Source organism: Gasterosteus aculeatus, chromosome 20, assembly GCF_964276395.1.
Source record: "Gasterosteus aculeatus chromosome 20, fGasAcu3.hap1.1, whole genome shotgun sequence".
Classification (NCBI taxonomy): domain Eukaryota; kingdom Metazoa; phylum Chordata; class Actinopteri; order Perciformes; family Gasterosteidae; genus Gasterosteus; species Gasterosteus aculeatus.
The window spans coordinates 1,729,870-1,749,640 of record NC_135707.1 but is presented as its reverse complement, the minus strand read 5'-3'; the positions used below and the strand labels follow the sequence as shown (position 1 = coordinate 1,749,640).

General features: G+C 48.0%; 1 protein-coding gene across 9 annotated transcripts; it reads right to left on the bottom strand.

The window, feature by feature from the left end:
• Nucleotides 1-163: 163 nt before the first annotated feature.
• On the bottom strand, nucleotides 164-19,699 carry lipeb (lipase, hormone-sensitive b). Of its 9 annotated transcripts, XM_078094413.1 has the most exons (17): nucleotides 19,541-19,644; nucleotides 19,067-19,103; nucleotides 16,656-16,696; nucleotides 14,606-14,625; nucleotides 13,717-13,958; nucleotides 12,821-13,105; nucleotides 12,401-12,491; nucleotides 12,036-12,062; nucleotides 11,401-11,546; nucleotides 10,996-11,181; nucleotides 10,190-10,342; nucleotides 7,980-8,124; nucleotides 7,149-7,376; nucleotides 5,441-5,626; nucleotides 4,537-4,718; nucleotides 3,669-3,935; nucleotides 164-3,264 (listed from the first exon to the last, which is right to left on the bottom strand). In XM_078094413.1, coding segments are annotated over exons 4-17 (2,511 nt in total). In that variant the 5' UTR covers nucleotides 14,607-14,625; nucleotides 16,656-16,696; nucleotides 19,067-19,103; nucleotides 19,541-19,644; the 3' UTR covers nucleotides 164-2,892. The 9 variants fall into 9 exon arrangements, with proteins under 9 accessions (XP_077950539.1, XP_040022128.2, XP_077950534.1 ...); XM_040166194.2 differs by lacking the exon at nucleotides 14,606-14,625 and having other exon boundaries at nucleotides 19,541-19,686; XM_078094408.1 differs by lacking the exons at nucleotides 12,036-12,062; nucleotides 14,606-14,625 and having other exon boundaries at nucleotides 19,541-19,686.
• Nucleotides 19,700-19,771: the final 72 nt, after the last annotated feature.

Genomic DNA, 19,771 nt, shown 5'->3' with positions numbered 1-19,771 from the left:
GACTTTTTAAAAATGCAACGCAAGTCGCTTTGGATAAAAGCTAAATGACACAATAACAATAACAATACTATTTGTGCTTTATTGCCACGGACGCACAGCTTCTTGTGAATAACCTTCAGGTGGATCAACGTGATGGAAGTCGATTCACCGACACAACAGCAGCTTCATGGGAGAATATATTTATTCAAATAAAAACCAACAAAGAAACAAATCAATCCATCTGCAATCAATCGGATTACAAATCTGGAAGTAAAAATAACTACATGAATCATATATTGTTTAACATACATTCTTCTTGTATTCACAGGTTTGCACTTCGATAAATGACAAATAAAAAAAAGTAAACTTAAAACATTTGTGTGAGGTCTATGGCTTGATTTTAGTTTTTTAAAGGCTTATTTTCGACATCAGAATGACGTTTTTCAGTGCAGCGCACTTTGCATATGGAGCACGGACCAGCACCTTCGTACTGATGACTGATAACAAACAGTAAACGACGACAGCAGCACATCCGTTGCAGGACTGTGGCTGCAGGCTTTGGCGATCAACACATCCACTGATCCAGTGAGTGTTGGAGTCCGTAAACAGGTGGTCGAGGTCGCTCGCACATGTAACCAGGTCGTGTACAGGCTGCGACGCCGACGCCGACCTCCAACCTCAAGGTGATTGGAACGCGCTGCGCGACAACAAATGGCGTCACGGCGTTTCTGACGGAGGAGAGTCGTGCTGGTGAGTTTCTGCATAGCTCTGCTGTAATGTGGAGGCAGTTCGCTCAGCACGAGAGCAGCGGTGCACTTTGCGTTGTACTTTAACGGAATCAGCCCGAGGCAAAAAAAACAAACCCAAACCTTAAAATGTAAAACTGTTGTTGTGTACTGTACAACCTGAGGTACTAGAACTAGTTTGCACTCACAAGGACATTCTAAGAAAACAGGACGGTCCGGATGGAAAAAGCAGCATTAATTAAAACGACACTGATTAATTTCTGCATAATTCTGCATTAAGCATAAATGCATCTGCAGAACTCCATCAGGGCCAGGAATGTGGGAACTAGAAAAGGTAACACTGCAAACGTATTCGTGAACAGCAGACAGGTGAACCTGGTGCATCATGGGTAAGAGGCATACGGAGTTCAATAAACACCAAGTGGGGGAATTTGACACATTCTTGTCACACAAGGTTTTCTAATAGTTCACATATATAAAGTTTAAATAACAAAGTAACCGGCGGCGGCGTTTTCGGGATCGGTTCAGAAGTCCGGTCACGTATCCCACAGACCAGAACAAATACAAAAAGGGCCACGGCGGCTTGAGGTGGAGTGGCTTTGTTCCTGTGAACCGGACACGAGAGAGACGGGGGGGGGATCACGGGAACGCGTACGTGCACCTACAGGCACCGACGCCGCGGAGAAAGAAACGTGACACAAGCTTCAAACACACGACGGACAAACTGCTGCTGGGTTACGATCAGCGGCGGCTCCTCTCTGCCTCTACGCGGCGGCGGTTCTCTTCATCAATCTGACAGCCACATTGCGGTGAGGAGTCGAGCTTTAATCCCGCAGCGGAACTTTGCTGGCTTAAAGCGCCGCTCTTCTACAGGGAAGGATTTCACACGCAGAGCTTCAGCTCAATCCTATTCGTCACCCGGCAGCCTTCTCTGCAGACCTGGCAACAAGGGCAGGACAACGCCACAGGAGGGGTTGGGGGGGGGGGGCATCTATATATAGTTGGACCTGAGAGGGAACGACCCTCCAAACCACATTTCGGTGGATTTCAAAGTGCTTCGGTGGAAACGCGTAGAGGGGAGAAGCCCCCGGTTATCAAAAACAAAGCCGGTGGTGGGACGAAATAAATAGAATAAATAAAAAGCATCTAGTCCAAAGAGGGAGGGGCCCCTTCGACGCACTGCATCCCGTGCAGACGAGTACGGAGCACCTCAGAGCCGTGCATAGCACTCCACAATGCGGACGGATAGCTGAGGGATGTTTTTCTATCCAACTTGACTTCTGCAGAAGGAAAATGTTAAAAAGTCTTTAAACATTTAGCGTCTTCCAGAGACTCTCGAGCAATGCTCGCTCTTATAGAGACCGGGGGCCGACATTTTATTCCTCAGAAGGTGATCCGGCTCTGTTAATAAAAGCCGTATTCTGTCAGTATGCTTTACTGAGGAGGATTTGGTTTTAATTCAAAAGACCAGCGAGGTCCAAGTAGCTGTGGCAAAGGAGCGGAGGTAAATATTCAGAATAAAGCGATTGCCAACAGAACAAACCTGTGAAGTTTGAAGGATTTAAATCCAGTAATAGAAACGACTGTACAAATAAAGTACAACTACTGCATAGAGTTTATGATATTACAAACTACAAGAATCTCAAAAAACAAGTGAATAAATTCATCCTGTTTAGAGCCGTTCAGTAATTTGATTTAGGAGAGACTCAACAGAGTTACTTCTCTCAGAGTGAGCAGTAATCGACCAAACCGGCCCGATGCAGAACGCAGCATGAGGTGATCAAGTGTGATTTACGGCGGCCCCCCTAAAGGACAAGTGGCCGCTCTGACGGGGACGCCACCGTAAGCACAAAGTGGGCCTTCCGCGATCTGATTAGGGGCTCAAACGACTGCCCGGGCTGAGATGAATCACCCATTCGGGCTCCGTCTTAAGTGTCTTATGCGCCGCTTTATGGCCAACTCGCACTCCGTCAAGCGCGTGGGCGAGTGCTGCTCTTTGATGCAAGTAGTTGCTTGATTACATTTTTATTCTAAAATGCGATTGTCTTTTGTAGGCGGTTTCATTTCGTCCGCCATTGGTCTCACCCCCCGTCCCCCCTCCCTCTGAATCGCACTGCCTACTTACACTTCCTTCAGAGTCGACGGCAGATTTTTAACCGAAGCATATTTACGGCGCAACACCAACAGCGTCCGTATTGTTCGGCGCGGCCCAGGCAGCTACGCCCTCCCCGTCAGCGGGCTTGCCTTCCTCTGCGGGGTCGGCCAGGGGAGGCGAGGCCGACGCGCCCCCGTCGGTCCGCTCCAGCTTGCGGTGCTTGCGCGGCTCGGGGGCCGCGGCCGCGTCCTCCTGGCTGAAGACGGCGCGAATCCTCTCCACGCAGACGTCGGCGGCCTCCTTGGTCTCCCTGCAGACCTGCGACAGGCTGAGGAAGCCGTGGGGGAGGTCGTCCACCACGCACAGGGTGACGGGCTGGTCTATGCTCCTCAGGCGCTTGGCAAACATCACGGAGTCGTCCAGCATGGGGTCCAGCGCACACGCCTGAGAGCGGAGGAAAACACATTAGGATTCCCGTCAGACGCGTCAGGAGTCTGAAGAAAGGGGAGCCGAGCGTCTCTTTTGTCCCCCCACTTGCTTTACAATCTCGCTGACTCACTCTAGCGCCTTTCAAATCAGCACCAACTTCTTCCTTTTCACATCCACCCTCCCAGCACATCATGTCTGCTAAACTCCAAGAAACAGAACCAGCAGCTTCCCTGGAGAGGCTCACAGGAGCAAACCAACGCAGACATTCTCACGGGCTCAAGCGCACTAACGTGCCGTAACACCCGAGTTCAGGGAGCCACCACTGAACCATGTGGATTTAACCGTCAACATTAGAGGCGTTGGAGCCAAGCAGGGTGTCGTCATCGCGCCCCCCCCCCCCCCCCCCAGCTGCGTCTCACCACTAAGTGAACAGGCGGCAGGCCTTTCAGCATGCTGTCGGGGGCCAGCAGGGGAGAGCAGAACGGGTCCTTGACAACCGGAGAGCTCTGCATCCTCATCTCGGACAGCTGCTCCGAGCGCAGCGGCTCGAAGCCCAGGGGGAACTCCCTGGGGGGCTCCAGCTCCGCTCCCTCCTGCCCAGCAGGGGGCGGTATGGCCACTGAAAACAGGTCCCTGCACGTGGAGGGATCTGCATCCGTGGAGAGGAAGAAATTCACATCTTCTGGCTGCAAAAAGAAGAGACGGGAAATAATTCACGAGTACACGGACGTAAGAAGAAAGGCGAACACACAAACGACCCTTTGTCCTTGACTTCTTAAAACTTTGGCTCGCCTCACAGTCTCGGCCGCACAACCCCGATTTCACGGAGGAAAAGCACATCTAAAATGCTGCGTCACCCTCACTCGTTATTCCTCCCCCCCAAGCCAGCCACTAATCCACTCTGCTGGTGTGGAACTACATGCGGAGATACTTTGCTGGTAGCCGTGCAACCAGAAACGCTTTGATATTCGGTCAGCATTTTATAGCCAGATCTGTTTATGAGGCACGGGAGACATAATCCCAGCTGAGTTCATCGACATACACTGCAGGGCATACAACATTGTATGATATCGGGCCAAAATATATGCATGCTGGTAAACTGCTCAGCCTCTTTGAAGCTGCTTGAAAAATCATTTTAAAGCAGAGAAAACTGGTGTGTTTTCTTCCTCTGCAATGGTTTACTAATTATCATTGAAATAGTGTTCCTTCAAACTAAAGTCCCCAATGTTGTTCATTGCTTCCAGATAAGCGCTGATCTCAATGGAAACACCCTGAAGGGCGGCGTACCGTGTGTTCAGAGAGCAGCGCCGCACTGTGAGAAGCAGAGTGGTTGCTGGACGCCAAGTCCTGGCAGGTCTGACTCCTGAAGGATAATTTCCTGGAGGGGAACTTGGAGGCATCGGAGGCCACGGGGGGGTCGGCGTGAGGAGAAGAGAAGCACGCCTCGGAAATGCTTTTCCTCACTGTGTCTAAAAAAAAAAAAAGGAATGAGACATTGGGGAAATCAAAAATCTTTTAGATGTTCAATAAGGCCCCTAAATAACACAGCGTACAGTCAATGATCACGGATACCGAATGAGGCTCAATAGCAGCTAGAGGACAGGAAAGGGTACACAAAGTCTACACAATCCCTCATCCCCCCCCCCCGTTTCCACTTGTCCCACGTCCTCTGGTCCACGGCCAGAAGCTAAAAGCCTAAAACGCAAAGTAGGATGTTTCAGAAAGGAGAGAGAGAGAAGTGGGCTGCCACGGTGATGTCAGAGCACAGCTAATCACCAACGAATCAGCGCCATGATGGCCTCTTAATAATGCAGACTCACCTGTGTGACATTAGCATCAGTTGGTGCTTGCAGGTCTGGAGGGGGGGGGGGGGGGGGTGTCACCTAACTAAAGGGACACCAGGGAAATTACGATTTACGGTGGCTACAATTAACAATTACTGTCAAAGGCCTTCTGCTCCAAGGAGGTGAATTGATATGAATGGCTACAGGAGTGTTACGCAACAAGGTGAGCATAAGCGATAATTGATTAGTTAAACGCTGAATAAAGGGGATCCATCTCAATAACCTCCTCCATATGGGCTGTAAATTAACTCATATGCAGCTGATGTTGTAATAAAAGCTGCTGAAGACGTGTGCACAGAGAAGCGCGCCAAAAAAGGCGGCCGAACTACACGCGCGGCGGTTTTTACCGGCGGCTCCCGGCGGCTTCTCTCCAGCGGCGGCGGGGGCGGGCGTGGCGGCGTTGGAGTCCAGCAGAGAGCGGATCCAGTTGGAGGCTCCCTGTCGCATGTCTCTGAGCAGCAGGGCCGTGTCTCTCCTCACCAGGCTCAGCGTGCTCGCTTTCTCCACCTGCGCCTCCTCCTGCGGCTCGTTGCCTGGAGCAGGAGACACGGAGGAAGACGTGGAACAAGTGAGACGTGAGGTGTTTTTTTTTTTTTTTTTTTTGGAGGATTCTTGAAAAGCATGAATGAGTAACAAAAGAAGAAGATGGGAGGGCAGTAATAGGAAAGGCGTAACGGCAGGGTGAAGAAAAGCCATCGGCAGCACGCAACAGCGATGCACGGTGATGACAGAAGACCTGGATGGAAAGTGACTGGTGCTTCTGTTCAGTTGGACAAACACTTTCCCTCCACTTGCCTCCTTCTGAAACAATTCATCAGAAGACTAGAAAGTTCCATCTGCTTCATACGTACATCAATGACAAAACATGACAAACAATCTATATGCTAATAAGTTGAGTTGTTGTTCCAGACATGATGCGACTAGAATAAAATCCAAAGATTTATGATTCATTTATTTGTTATACGCGTTGTGTACAACACAAATAAGTGGTGACAAGATCCAAAAGCAAAAACAGCTTCATGATTAACATGATCGTTATTACGGTCATGACACACGAGATCGGCCGTGTGGACATTGGTTGAATTGATGTTGTAACAGAATGTATTTAAATTTTGCTCAGTGTTTATATAATAAAACAGTATTTAAAAAGAAATCATCTAAACTTATTATTATTCATGACACACAAGAAGTTGCCAGTCAGCATCTTCATTTACGTCGTCGACAAACCCATAACTACAATTTGTTAAAATTACGTATATTGTGGAGCAGCAGACGGCTGAAACATGCAGGGATAACGGAAAGAAAGGAAATGAACAGAATAGAATGCTTTACTCCATCAGATAAACAATACAGACTAGATTTATTAACCTAATATTTAGACGTTTATTTCCCCCCATGAAATATCTGATCTAATAGTTTTACCCGGAATTATTCTTCAACCCAATATAATTTGACGTTCTTCCATGACATTTATCCTAAATTTCTCACTTTACCATTTACATCTTTCAACCTAATATTTTCCAATTTCTTTCATGACATTTAAAAAAAAAACATTCAGACATTTTTTAAAAACATCTTTCGACCTAATTCTTTCTTCCCAAAATTACATATTCGGTAGAAATATTTTTGACTTCATTCATCCTAATATTTTCTGACTTTTTTTCTAAGACATTTTTCGACCAAATATCTTTTTACGTTTAAAATTTTGACCTAAGACATTCTTTTAAAAAAGAAATTTGACCCAATTTTTTTTTTTCGACATTACATCTGTAGAAATATTTTGACTTCATATTATTCTTTTAAACATTTCCAGCCTAATCTTTAGACTTTTTTTCCCCACAACATTTTTCGGCCTAATATTTTTTTACTTATTTTCATGACATTTTGAACTAAAATTACATCTAATTTTTTATTTTTATATCACATATTCTGTAAATATTTTTTGACATGATATTTTTTTCACTTGTATTCATAATATTTTCAAAAGACTAACACTAACAATCCCTTACAGACACACACACACACACACACACACAAACAAACAAACCCTCCTACCTGCGTAGGCGCTGAGACACTTGGAGAGCACGCTGAGCGGCAGCAGGGGATCCATAAGTGTGAGCAGACGGGACGGCGATGCGTAGGCGGTCAGCAGGGTAGCCGGGTAGACTGCGACAATGCCATCTGGCATCCGCACACCAAAGGCAGCGGCTCGCATAGACGTCGTCAAACACAAGTTGCCTCCCGCGCTGTCACCGGCCAGACACACTTTTTCTCCGGTCCAACCTGGAGGTTTATACGAGAGTTTTTTTTTTTTAAACAGGGCACTGATTACAGAGGTGAAGGAAAGGAGGAAACAAATAAATAGTGGAAATCCAAAAAAAGGGGGGCAAAGGAGACAAAGAATAACCAGTACCACAGTTGTTCAGTGTCCGCACATCACTGATGTCGTCATTCAATTGTAAATTCTTAAAATGTGGCCTGTTTGGTAAGGTTCCAGTGAAACCGGAACGCTAACCGGAAACCTCCTCAGTTCATACTTGAGGATGTTTGTGATGTAATCAAGAGCATGGACGATGGGACAGACCGAGGGACAACCTGTAAATATAACGCCGTTGCAGAGGCATTAAAGAGCTAAATTAAGCCTTTTCTGAGCTACACGAAATCTACTGGGGTGTAAGAAAAATGTGATGCACGTCACAACGCAGCATCTTTTTTGTCCTCCATTGCCGAATTATGAGAATATGAGGAGGGTGTCGACTAGCTGCCTGCAGGACAACACGTTGTGTGAGTGGAGGTGCTGCAGATGAATGAATCCTCTCAGGAGGTGCAGGGATTTGGTAAACCCAGGTGGTTTGATACAGACACAGGTGTGAGGTGTGCAGGTACCCAGTAGGTGGGGGTTCCTCAGAGCCCAGCAGTAGGCGTAGAAACACTCCTCCAGGGCCCTTGGGAACGGGGCCTCGGGGGCCAGAGAGTAGTCCACTGACAGTATGGGGACACCAAGGTCCTGGGACCAGCTCTTCAGATAGGGCTGCACCAGACAGAAGGAGGGGGGGTGGGGGATTTATGAACGGATTATGTGGTTTGACAGTGATTATATTACACGTAAAGACACAACACCCATAAAAGTCAGACGGCGGGGAACAGAAATGGAGGAGGGGAGTGAGATGCGCGTGGGTAAACATTAAAGAGAAAGGATAAAATGTGTCCCTCTGAAGTCATCTGCCTGGTTTCTGATTTGCGGTCTAGACAGTCACCTTCATTCCTTTTCTTCTCGTGCAGCAATAACAAAGAAAGGTGTCACGTGTCCCGCTTTGAAGGAGAAAAGGACAGTGTGGGTTTACGGGGATAGTCTAAAATACCACTCGACAGAAGAGTGTTTTGCTGTAGTGCAGATAAGTGTTTACCATCCTTGTGCCAAGCGAACGCAAGCGCTTCACTCCCCAACTGCAATGCAGCGACCTTGAACAGGCCTCCAAACTCACCGTGGAGGATGGAAAAAATTAAATCGTCAGCTCCTCCAAAGTCCTTATCGTATCCCAACACCTTTTTGCAGTAGTCATGACAGGCTTGGTGGTGAAAGTGACAGCTCTCCATCCGCTCACAAGGGCAGGAAAAGCAGTGTGTGTGTGTGTGTGTGTGTGTGAGAGAGAGACAGCAGGTCCATGGACAGGTGTGTCAGTCAGACGTTTCATTTGCCTGCATAAAAAGCAGCAACGGGATTCCAAGAAAAGAGGCACGTGTGTGAGTGTGTTTTGGTTCGGTTGGGACTACGACTGGTTCATTTTACACGATGACTCAGGGAACTTACGTCTCACACACACACACTTCACTAAAAAAAACCCTGATTCAGAAAGTCCCAGATCTCTTCTCAAAGCCGGGATTACTGGGAGCTGCAGTCGCTCTCAGACAGGCAGACTATTTAATCTGCCAGCTCATACCTCTGCTGGGAGTGTGTGTTTGTGGTCGGGCCTAAGTTGCTCAGTGCATGCCGGTGATCTCAGCATAATTGGGCCCTCAGAGCACCACGAGCTCCTGATGTCCATCTCACCCAGAAGACAGTTGAGGCAAGGACACGGGGACGTGTGAGACGTACAAGGGACGCCCCTGGCCCCCGCCTTAGGAGAAATTTTGTTATTTTGTTCTCCTCTGTCCTTCTTGGTTTCGCCTCAGTAAGAGAGCAGAAGGCAACTGGTAATATTAAGAAGGGGCTGTAATTATAATGAGACGGGACAGGAAAAAGTAAAAGGAAGTGAGCAAAAATGATTTTTTGAGTAATTAAAACGAGTGAGAGGGAGTAAGTAAAAGGAATAGAACTGGCAGAGAAGGCGTTCATTAGAGCCTGGCCCCCGGTAATCCTTCTCCGCCGGGTTGTACACTGTTTAATTCAACGCGACAGCCCCGTTCAGTCCCGCCTCTGGTTGCTATGAGAGAAAGATGCCCAAACCCACAGTGATTTCACAGAGTCTTTTCCAGGAGCTTTAATCAGCCCGATGCCACATAAAGACTGACACGCACGCACACACACACGCACGCGCACACACACACACACATGAGCAGACCACAAACTGTGTTTGATGGAATAAAGACCGAACACAGCCAACAGGACTCTGAAGACACAAAGCCAAAGCCCTTTTTTCTACCACAGTGATTTAGATGTTTCAATTAGGACACAAGCTCCTGTATGGAGGAAAAAAAGAAGGAATGGATTTTTATGTTTTAATATACTTACACGTTCAGGGATTAATTACAAAACAGTGAACGTAACCCTTTACTTAGAAAGTAAGAGAAAAATATTTGACTATTTTTATTTTCTTTGTAGCAATAATGATGCCCTGAAAAGATGGATGAGCGCTTTGTTAACCATGTCCAGGTTTCCAATGGTGGAGCTGTCGGTTTGTCAGCATCTGGATGTGTAGGTGCTACATTTTGACTATAAACATATTACATACAAGTCAAATACTGCCGCGTGTCAGGCAGTGAATAAATACGCTGAGTTCTAAAATGCTGCATTACGTTTTACATTTCTTCTTAAAAATGAAACAACCACATTGCTTTTCTGGTCAGAGCGAGGGTATCTCGTGGCAACGGCTCACCTCGTGTGACTTGGAGGTCTGGGCCACAAATCCTCCCCCATGGAAGTGGACCAGGAGGCAGGGAGACGGGGGGAGGCGCTTCGTCTTCAGCCCCAGCGACAGAGAGATGGCGCCACCCTCAGAGCGAGCGAGAGACAGCAGAGCCTCACTATCCTGGAGACGGGGAGAGGAATTTACCCAGAAAATGAGAAAAGACAACAAACCACTGAGAGAAGAAAGAGGAAACGATGACAGATGGGGAGGTGGGGGGGGGGGGGCGGACCATCAGTATGACAACTGTCCACAGACTGGGAATTGGAAACAAAGCCTTGTTTTCACTCTGCATATATTGCGTTGCTAGTGTTGGAAACAGAGCCCCTCTGAGAGGAGGATTAACAAGCTTTCCTCCAGATGCTTGCGCTCAGCCCCCCCTGAGCCGGCAGGAACGCACACTAATTCCCATTCATTACCACAAACAGAGGGGGGGGGGGGGGGGGGGGGCTTTGGCTGACGCAGGCTTGTATACGTTTTGGGGTTGGAGAGGGATTCAGCCATGTCTGGTTGTGAGCGGAGCTGCAGAGAAAGGAGGAGTAAAAGCTCGGATGGAGCGGGGAGAAAAAGCCATACCTATGATGGAGAAAAAGAGTGAGATAATGAAGGGGATTAAGTCTGCGAGGATGAGCCGGGAAAATACCACATGTGCTTCTACACTGTGGGAATATTTTAAGAATCTGTATGATTGCGAGGTGGTTGAAAAACAGCCGGTGGAAAACCGTCGCAAACCAGGTCGCTCAAACGTGCATTCAAAAGTTTAGCCGTTTAGATACCTGTCCGTCACGCAAGTCATACGAGATGAGCCTCATCTGAACCGGAGCCGTGCCGACGTGTGCGGATGGTGGAGCGATGGTTACAGATGCCGTGTCGTCGGCCATCAGGGGGAGGTCAAAGGACAGGGGGGGCACAGAGAGAGCCCGGTTCACCTTGACCTGCGTGGACGTCATACTGGCAAGACCCTGGAGGAAGGAGAGAGAGAGAGAGAAGCGTATGTTAGAGAGCGAGTCAGGCCAGTGGAGAGAGATACCAGACTGGGTGAATAAATCAAATCCTTTTTAATGAAACGATACCTTTGCTCGAGGAAAGTCAAATATTCTTGATACAGTTTGAAAATTAAACTCAGTCAGTGTTAACAACACGGGTGTGCCTGTATGCGTGTGCGTCTCGCGTCTACTCACCGACAGGACTTCTGTCTCGGTGATGTTCCAGAAGCTCTTCCAGAAATGGACGTCCAGGTTCTGGGTAATGCGTTCAAACTCTGCACCCCTCAACTCCGGGTCGATGGCGTACTTCCCCGAGGTGAAGATGGAGCTGGCTGCGACACCTGGGGAAGGTTATGGCGAAAACTACATTTTTAAAAGTAAAAAAGGGAAAGGAATGTGCGGTGGAAAACAACAATATCACGGAAACAGAAACGGAGGACGGACAATGGGAACAATTGCAGTAAGTGACTGTATAGAACAACACGATTTAGAACGAGGAAAGGATAGAAGGAGAGGCAGGTCGTCAAGACAAGGCCCCAAGTGAGAAAAAGCATCAAACTGAGAATGAATAGGCTTTTCTCACAGCACTATATCGATATCACGCAGCTTCATCTTCACACATTGATGTTGCACACCTACTGTGCAAATGCTAAAACCAAAGCAATTCATCATGGCATTGCAATCAAATTATGTCTTGCTTTTAATTGCTCTGCAAGAAGTAAAGCCCTTTAAGCTACAGTGGCTGTACATGTCAGACTTCTATCAATGCAGCTTGTGAGGAAAGAAGCAACTTGTTCACACTACAGAGGATTATGAAGAAGTACACTCACCATATGGGGCAATGCCTCCTACCTCCACTGGGGGCAGCATAGAGCACAAGAAACCATGAGAGTCCAATGATTCCTTCTTGAGTGTTAAACGTGTGCATACATGCGTGTGTGTGCATGCGTGTATGATGGTGCTTGCCTCTGTACATAACAGTGTGCTTGTTTTCAAACATTCTGAAGTATAGAAGAAGCACACCAGCTAGCCCTCGAGACTCCAAAGGATGAAAGAGCATCCACAATTGAAGCACACAACATCAAAAAGCTGCAGTCAGGGGCCAAAGAGCAACGTGGGGAGAGTCGTGGGGACGGGTAGGATCTGTGAGTGGCAATTGAGTGACGGCACGATGAGCGCACAAGAAGATGCAAACCTATTCCAGACTGATGGCGTTTGTAGTTTTCTCCGAAGGCCACAAGGCCAATAGCGAGGGTCTGGAGACACGGCCGGATGGCTGGACTGAACTGGAGGAGGAGAAAATAAATAACGCATTCAAATAATCCGTTCTACATTTAATAACACATTTTTTAATGAAATGAAATACAGACTACGGGATATCAGAACGTCAGGGGAGTCTTAGACCGTCTAAAGGGATTCAGACATTACCAGGGAGGCTTCATCCTTTTCTCCCTTTAGTCGGATCTTGACCTCTGAGGAGGGTTAAGCCTCTCTAGTTCAGCTCCACTAGGAAGCCTGATGGTTCCTCTACTTTAACTCGTCATGATTTACAGCCAGCAACCATTAGCCATTTGTCGGCCTTCCCCTTTGGCACCTCCCCACCACCTCGTCTCACCTGAAAGCCAAGGCAGCGGCCGTAGAAGCACCCCTTGTGCATTGAGGAGTACTCGCGGACGAAGCTCTCGCTGAGGCCGCTTTCATCCTGGAAAAAGAGGTTGCCGTGGCTGTTGTCGTGCAGCATGCGCTGAGCCAGGTAGAGCAGCGCGCGCAGCTGGCACAGAGCGTTGCAGTAGGCCTCCATCTCCTTCGCATTGTGAGCCACTCTGAAGAAGATGCTGCGGCGGTTGGCGGTGATGTAGCGCCCCTTCTGGATGATGTGGAGAATGCAGCAGCGCACCACCTGGAAAAGGATAAAGAATGCCACAGTAATTGAGTCTTATCGAATTCTCGTGAAAATGATTTGATTCATTTTGGATGCAAAGCATTACAGAGCATGTCCAGTGGGTCTGCTTAAATTAGGATTACGGTGTCAGCTTGAACAACGCGTGCTGGAAAGAGCGCGTGAAAGGCCTGCTGAAGCTGCAGGATCCTACACACTAGTCCCCGTACCACGGTGGGAATGAGAAGGATTCTAAACGTTAAAATCCAGGAGGCGATAAAACTCAGCCGCATTCATTAGCTGCTCTGCTACACTGCAGCCACTGAAGGTCATGATGTTTCATCAATAACTGTAGAAGAGAAAGTACACTGGGTTCAGCAGGGGTAGATATTCCGCAGCTGGAGAAATTTATCCAACCTGATTTGCAGCATAAAATCAATCTGTGAAACAAATGGACTGCCCTTGAAACAAAGCGGTATCAAGCGGCGCTGCCGAGCACTTTCTCACACAGTTGGGAGAATATCGATAAGAACACACTGCTGTGTGGGGCAGGTCACCCTTCACGGCTGCCCTCCTTTGCACCAGACCAAAGGCCACCTGAGCCATGTACACCAAACATCCTGACAGCTTACCTTGACCAGCGAGCGGTAGCCGTTGGCAGGTATGTGTGGGTCAAAGTCAAAATGATGGTAAACTGCAGCGAAGCCGGAGACGACAGGCTCCAGGTTGTGAGCGTGCCCCTGGATGAGGACCATGGTGTCCACAAGCCGCTGGGCCGCGTCCCCCGGCGACCCCTTGGAGCCTCCAGAGAAGAAGGCGGCATTCTCCTCACACACGCTGTACAGGGCCGCAAACACAGCCTTGGTGTCCATCACTAAGAGCGGCGAGAGAGAGAAGTTTGCATCATTGTTCACGTGACTCTTTGTGTGTGGCCGACATCACTAACCTCGTATCAATCGCGGCACCTTAAATGAAATGTTTCTTCCTTTGTAGTTGTTAAACTACACCGTTAGCTGGCATGTGTTCCTGCGAGCGGAAAGAGGAGCCCCGGGATCCTTATTCTTGTTATTAGCATGCAGACACTGTCCAAAGTGGGATACACCGTACATAACGTTCCCTTTCTGCTGTTTAACTCCTCCCCTGTGGCCCGCCGTAGAGGAGGGCATTGATTGAAACGGTTAAGCAGGCCTTGCAATTAAACCATGTAAAGCCCGGTCTAAGCAGACAAAAATCCACCGAGATCTAGGCAGACATGCAGGAACCGGAAGAACAGGCAAAGGCGCTTCTCTACTTTCATCCTGCTGGGAGGGGAGGGAGGCGGGGGGGGCAGATTAGTCACAGACCGACAACAAACACAGTCGCACAAGACAAGAGTCCCAAAGGGAGGTACACAGCGGAGTCTGTTTTCCAAGTGTGCCCATACCCTTGGCCTAATGTCCCCGTCAGACCCCCCCCACCCCCCCCCCAAAGGGCTGAGCCCGTCTGTCACCCGAGACACGACACCTGAGAGCAGGTACTTACTGTATTGGGTGGCCGGCGCGCTGAGAGACGGAAGAAAAGAGCAGCGAAAACAGAAAAGAACTCAGACCAGTGTTTCCTCAGGGAAGTGAAAGTGAAATATATGTGCGTGTGTGTGTGTGTGTGTGTGTGTGTGTGGAGGGGGGGGTTGCAAACACATAAGGAACATTATCTCCTCATTATGAGTGGTTCCTTGCAGTACATTTAAAGAGAGTTAGAATAGATAATCAGGTCGTCCCAAATGACATCAGCCACGAAGCTGCATGCTAAAAGGTGAACTGATACTGCTGAAAGATTGTTTTGAGGAGGTTGGGGGGGGGGGGGTTCAAAGAAATAATGGATCCTTTATCGCAAGATTATTCCACGGGCTTCAGGAAGAGTAATGGGAGAGGCAATTTCAGTTTGCTGGGAGCAATCACAACCCTCTGGCATCTGGGAAGAGACATTTATCAGACAGTCAACTTACAGCAAAAAGGCATATTGCATGAAAAATAAGAGTCTTGTGTCACTCTTCTCCGTCAGGAGCGCTTTCTGACCGCACCCCAAAGCCACGCTTTTTGGGCTTTGCAAACGTTAACACGGTCTACTTTAGCTCTCTGCTGCTGGCATACATTAAGAATTTTTTTAAAAAGATGCCGCAGACCACGACCCACTTCAACCCTGAGGAGAATGCATAACGTCAAATACAGCTACAAATTATTTATGAATCCACAAATTCATCTCGATCGTGAGCGACATAATGTGCAAACAAGAAAACCCTGTGTGTGTTTGTGTGGCTGATGTCACCAGCGAGACTGCACTGAATGCTCCCTACGAAGGGGGCATTCTTTGGCCCGAGTACAGAGACGGCCTGAACAAATCTGCAAAGCCGGGGGGGGGGGGGGTCACAGTACAATATCAAGTACTATGTATTGCCACAAAGCTAAATAAAGAAGCTCGGGCCTGATTTCACATCGACTCAAGCGTGTGAAAAGAACAGGGAAAAACCCGTCTCATGACTTTAAAGGAAGCTCTTCTGCAAAACAGAATTTACATTCCGACATTTATAACCTTGGATTATAATCCATAACAGGTTATTATCAACAGACTCCCTTAATTGCATCTGAACAGCTCGATCGGAGTTTGATTCAATGACCGATAGTATTTCAATCCTCTTGTTGGGCGGCATATTCTGAATTCTATCTAGTTCCACAAAGGTAGAGGCGGCTGTAATAAAGCATGAAGCAACAGACTCTGTACGGCTGCAAATACACAAACACTGCCATAATAATAGAATTTAAATCTTTATGATTTAGCAAACATTTCAGCAGCCAACACTATGCAACTATGCAACGAACCCGACTGCACAGGGAACCGTTACTTAATATGCATTGAAAATAAAAAAAAAACTCTTGACGTCAGCATGAACCTGGAAACATGAAGACCTGCACAAAGACCATCTATAAAGACCCAACCACCCGTCTGCATTAACGGACCACCTGGTCAAGCCGAGGCTGCAGCACCAGTGGAATCAGTTTGGGCAGCGAGATTTAAAATCACCCAACAGAGCTGTGCCGTGAACTTTATGAAGCTGCTGCAAAACACATCACACGCTGGTCCAACTGCGGGGGGGAGAATATCAGAATGCAGATGCGATGCAAATGTTGAGTAACTGCTGAGCTCCAAGTAGAGTTCAAACACGGCCCAGTGGAGTCCTGCCCTTTGTCCCACACGTCATCCTGCCATCGATGGGAGTCACGAGACGAAAGGCATGACTCACCTGAAGCCTTGTCACCTCTGCTTGTTGTGCGATAGCGAATATTGCAAAATCCAAACGTGTTTCAGCACGATCCCCTTGTGTGTGCAACTGCAATTCCACTGGAGCCGTTATGTTCTACCTCTCCACATTAAAGATGGATGAGGGGGGGGCATTAATAAGTCATGCACAACAACCAACACCAGTGACATTACAGACAAATGAGTTAAAAAACAACCTGCAGGCCGCTTCTGGCAGAGCATGCACATAACGGTACAGGCGAACTATTGGAGAATTGGAAAAAGGAGAAGGGTTTACCAGCATCTGAGTTTAAGGGTCTGTCCTCATCGGCCTCCACTCTTCCACGAAAAGCAATTGACAGCATGGAAAAGAAGAACGAGGGGGTGAGAGACAGCAGAGAGGATGGAGATAAGTATTCTGATTTGTCGCTGTCCCTTTCACCGTCTGTCACTGCCTCATATTTAACACTGGACGTGTGTGTGTGTGTGTGTGTGTCGGACTCCGAATCAATTCTACTCAGATGCAATGTGTTGTCCCTTCCCGGTCTCCTCCCACAGTGGGGGGGGGGCACAGACAACTCTGTCCTAGTTAACTTTCTCTTCCTGACGCTTTTTTGTTATTGGCTTATAACTCCCTGTGACCTTTTAGCCGATTAGCCGATCATGTACCCAAAATAAATCACAAACATGACATTATGGGACAAACATGCTTCCATTTTTCCAGCTGTTGCATAAACTTTCATTGCGTATTAAATTAGGGAAAGGGACAAGTCAATCCAAACATAATAAAACACACATATTTCATGTTAACGCAGCACCTCTGCGCATATATTTTTGTTTTGTTGAGCATGCAGCAGAAATGTGCTCTCTGTCAACCGTTAAGAAATACGAATTCTTGGCAACGAATGCTGGACAAGCACGCTGTGTGGACACCCAAAAAAAAACAGGATCGAATGGAACATCGAAGGCCTGATCCTCTGGAAAGATATGACCTCAAGTTTGAAATCACAGGCGGCAGCTGCATGATTGCGAGACGTGACCCCTCACCCACTCACAGGGAGACCAACACAGCCGGCAGCACTGATTCAAGCCTAAACATGTCTCAAAAGGGACATTTTGCTTGGCCACCCCTTGGCTGAAAGTTTAAACTCTGTTAATTAGGAGCGATGCGTCATTTATCGAGGGGATTACGACCAACCAGGTTCTCATGCATAGAGGAAAAAGTGGGCTGTTGATGTGCTGTGAACTAGTTTCAAACTTCTCAAAGAATAACTTTATTTTTTTTAAAGAACAAAACTTGTGCACAGTAACGCCGTCATCAGCCTCCGAGACGGGAGGTTCAATTCCGCCAGATGCAAACGGAATCGTTTGTTGTGATGAGCGTCTGACTGCCCCCATCCACGAGGACACGAGGGATGAACGCTTTAGTAAAGGGACTTCCATTCATGTCGATTTATCTGGGCCGGATGACGATAAAAACCGTGTCCACTGCAGCTGTATTTCTGGTGTCTTATAAACCCATTAGGATTTGGACACATTACGTAAATGAAACAAACTAATCTGTACACAGCTGTGAAGAACTTTTTAGCTGTATTCAGTCTTTATTTTTTGGTGTATATATATATATATATATATATATATATTATATATGTTGATGTCATCTGGGCCCAAACTCAAGTTATGGGGTATAATAAGCGAATCCTTTATTAGAATATATAGCTGACACAGATGTGCAGTGCGGAGTGTTTTCTAAATGTTAAATCGATCACATTTGGAGGTGCGTCCTGGAACCTACATGGTCATGTGGGCTCCTGATTTCTTTGAAAAAAAAGGAAAAAAAAACATCTTTACATTTCTGGGTAGAATCAATGAGTAGGTAAATGTTAACGTCAGCATGATTCAGTGTGTTGATCTTGCCGTGGTTGGTTCCAACTTGTGCCTTTCCCACAATTCCTCTTTATCAATGATGTGGTGAAAAACATGAAGCCCGGGTAATTCAACGACATCGCAACACAAAGGCAGGTCCTTGAAGCTGAATCCCTTTCAGAGCAGATACGTCTCCTCATACGTTGGGTCCAGACCTTGTTAGAGGTTAAACTCCACCGTGTGTCCGTAGGAAGCAGGCTTTAAAAATAGCCAACACACAGGCGAGAGGAAGCGAGGCGTCGTTTTAAGGAGGCTCTGACCCTTCCACCAGTGGGAGCGCATTCAAAAGCACACAACGCCACACCGAACAGCAGGAAACACACAACAATGAGCCTCCGAATGGGAAGCGGAGAGCTTCCCTCCAGTCTTACAATGCACTGGTGCAGAGGGAGACAAACTGAATGGGATATTCAGGTCCCAAACACAACAAGTACGATTAGGTTAAAACTCTTCTAATCCCATTACCCCGGGAATAAGCCTACTATAAATGCCCCCATTCATGAACACGAGGGTGTGATGTGTATTAATGTAGCAAAGACAAAGGCAGGTTTTTAGTTTCTTAACAAAGCTACGGAAGCCTTTCTACAATAGTGTTCAGTCCTCACAGCAGATCCACACGGGGCGTCCCGGGCTGTCCACTCGTGCCCATGTGTCCCTGCTGTGCTGTCCACCAGGCAGTGATGACGGCTTCACCAGTGACCCCATTTGCCTAATAGATTTGCGCACCGTGTGAAGTTGACCCACTGGACAGTTCCCCCCCCCGTTTGTTGGTGTCTGCAGTACCTGGTCAGGTGAGTCCTGTCACAAGCATCGGGGGGAACTGGGGGGCACAGAACGTGAGAGGGTGAATATAGATACGGCGTGGGCCGGGCATTTAGTCCAGGTCTACTGCTACAGCAATGCTAACCCTACGAGGGCTACGTCAGACGGTGACGTTGCACGTGACGTCACCGCGGCGGCGGGGACCGCCCGTTACTTGTCGGGCGGAGGTGGTCGACCGGACACTTTTGTCGGTAACGTAACTCCTCTTTACGGTCTGCGCGCCAGACTCCGCCAAGTGCGACCTCGTTATAACGCGGTCAAATGATCACAGGACGCAGGCAGCTGACGCGGAGCCGGGGGGGAAAGCTAGCGCAGGCTAACGCAGGCTAGCGGGAGGTCGCAGCTCCGGAGCGTCAAAGAGAGGACGGGAGGAACAAGAAACGCGACGGGGGGGGGGGGGGGGGGGGTCGATAAAGTGGGCCCGGTACAACTCACCCACTGGAACCTCTTTGTGTTTGGACGAGCGTCTTCCATTTACACTTTTCTCATATCTGCTACTTCCACCAGTCTTCTTGTTGGACGCCATGTTTCCCCCCCCCCCCGCCCCTCTGTTTACCCACCCGCCTCTGTCATCTCTCTGAACGTTACCTGCGTTCCAGCTTCAATGGCCACGCCCGCGAGAGGAAGGAAACCAATGGGTGACTGCGCCGCCTCCAGTGGCCAATC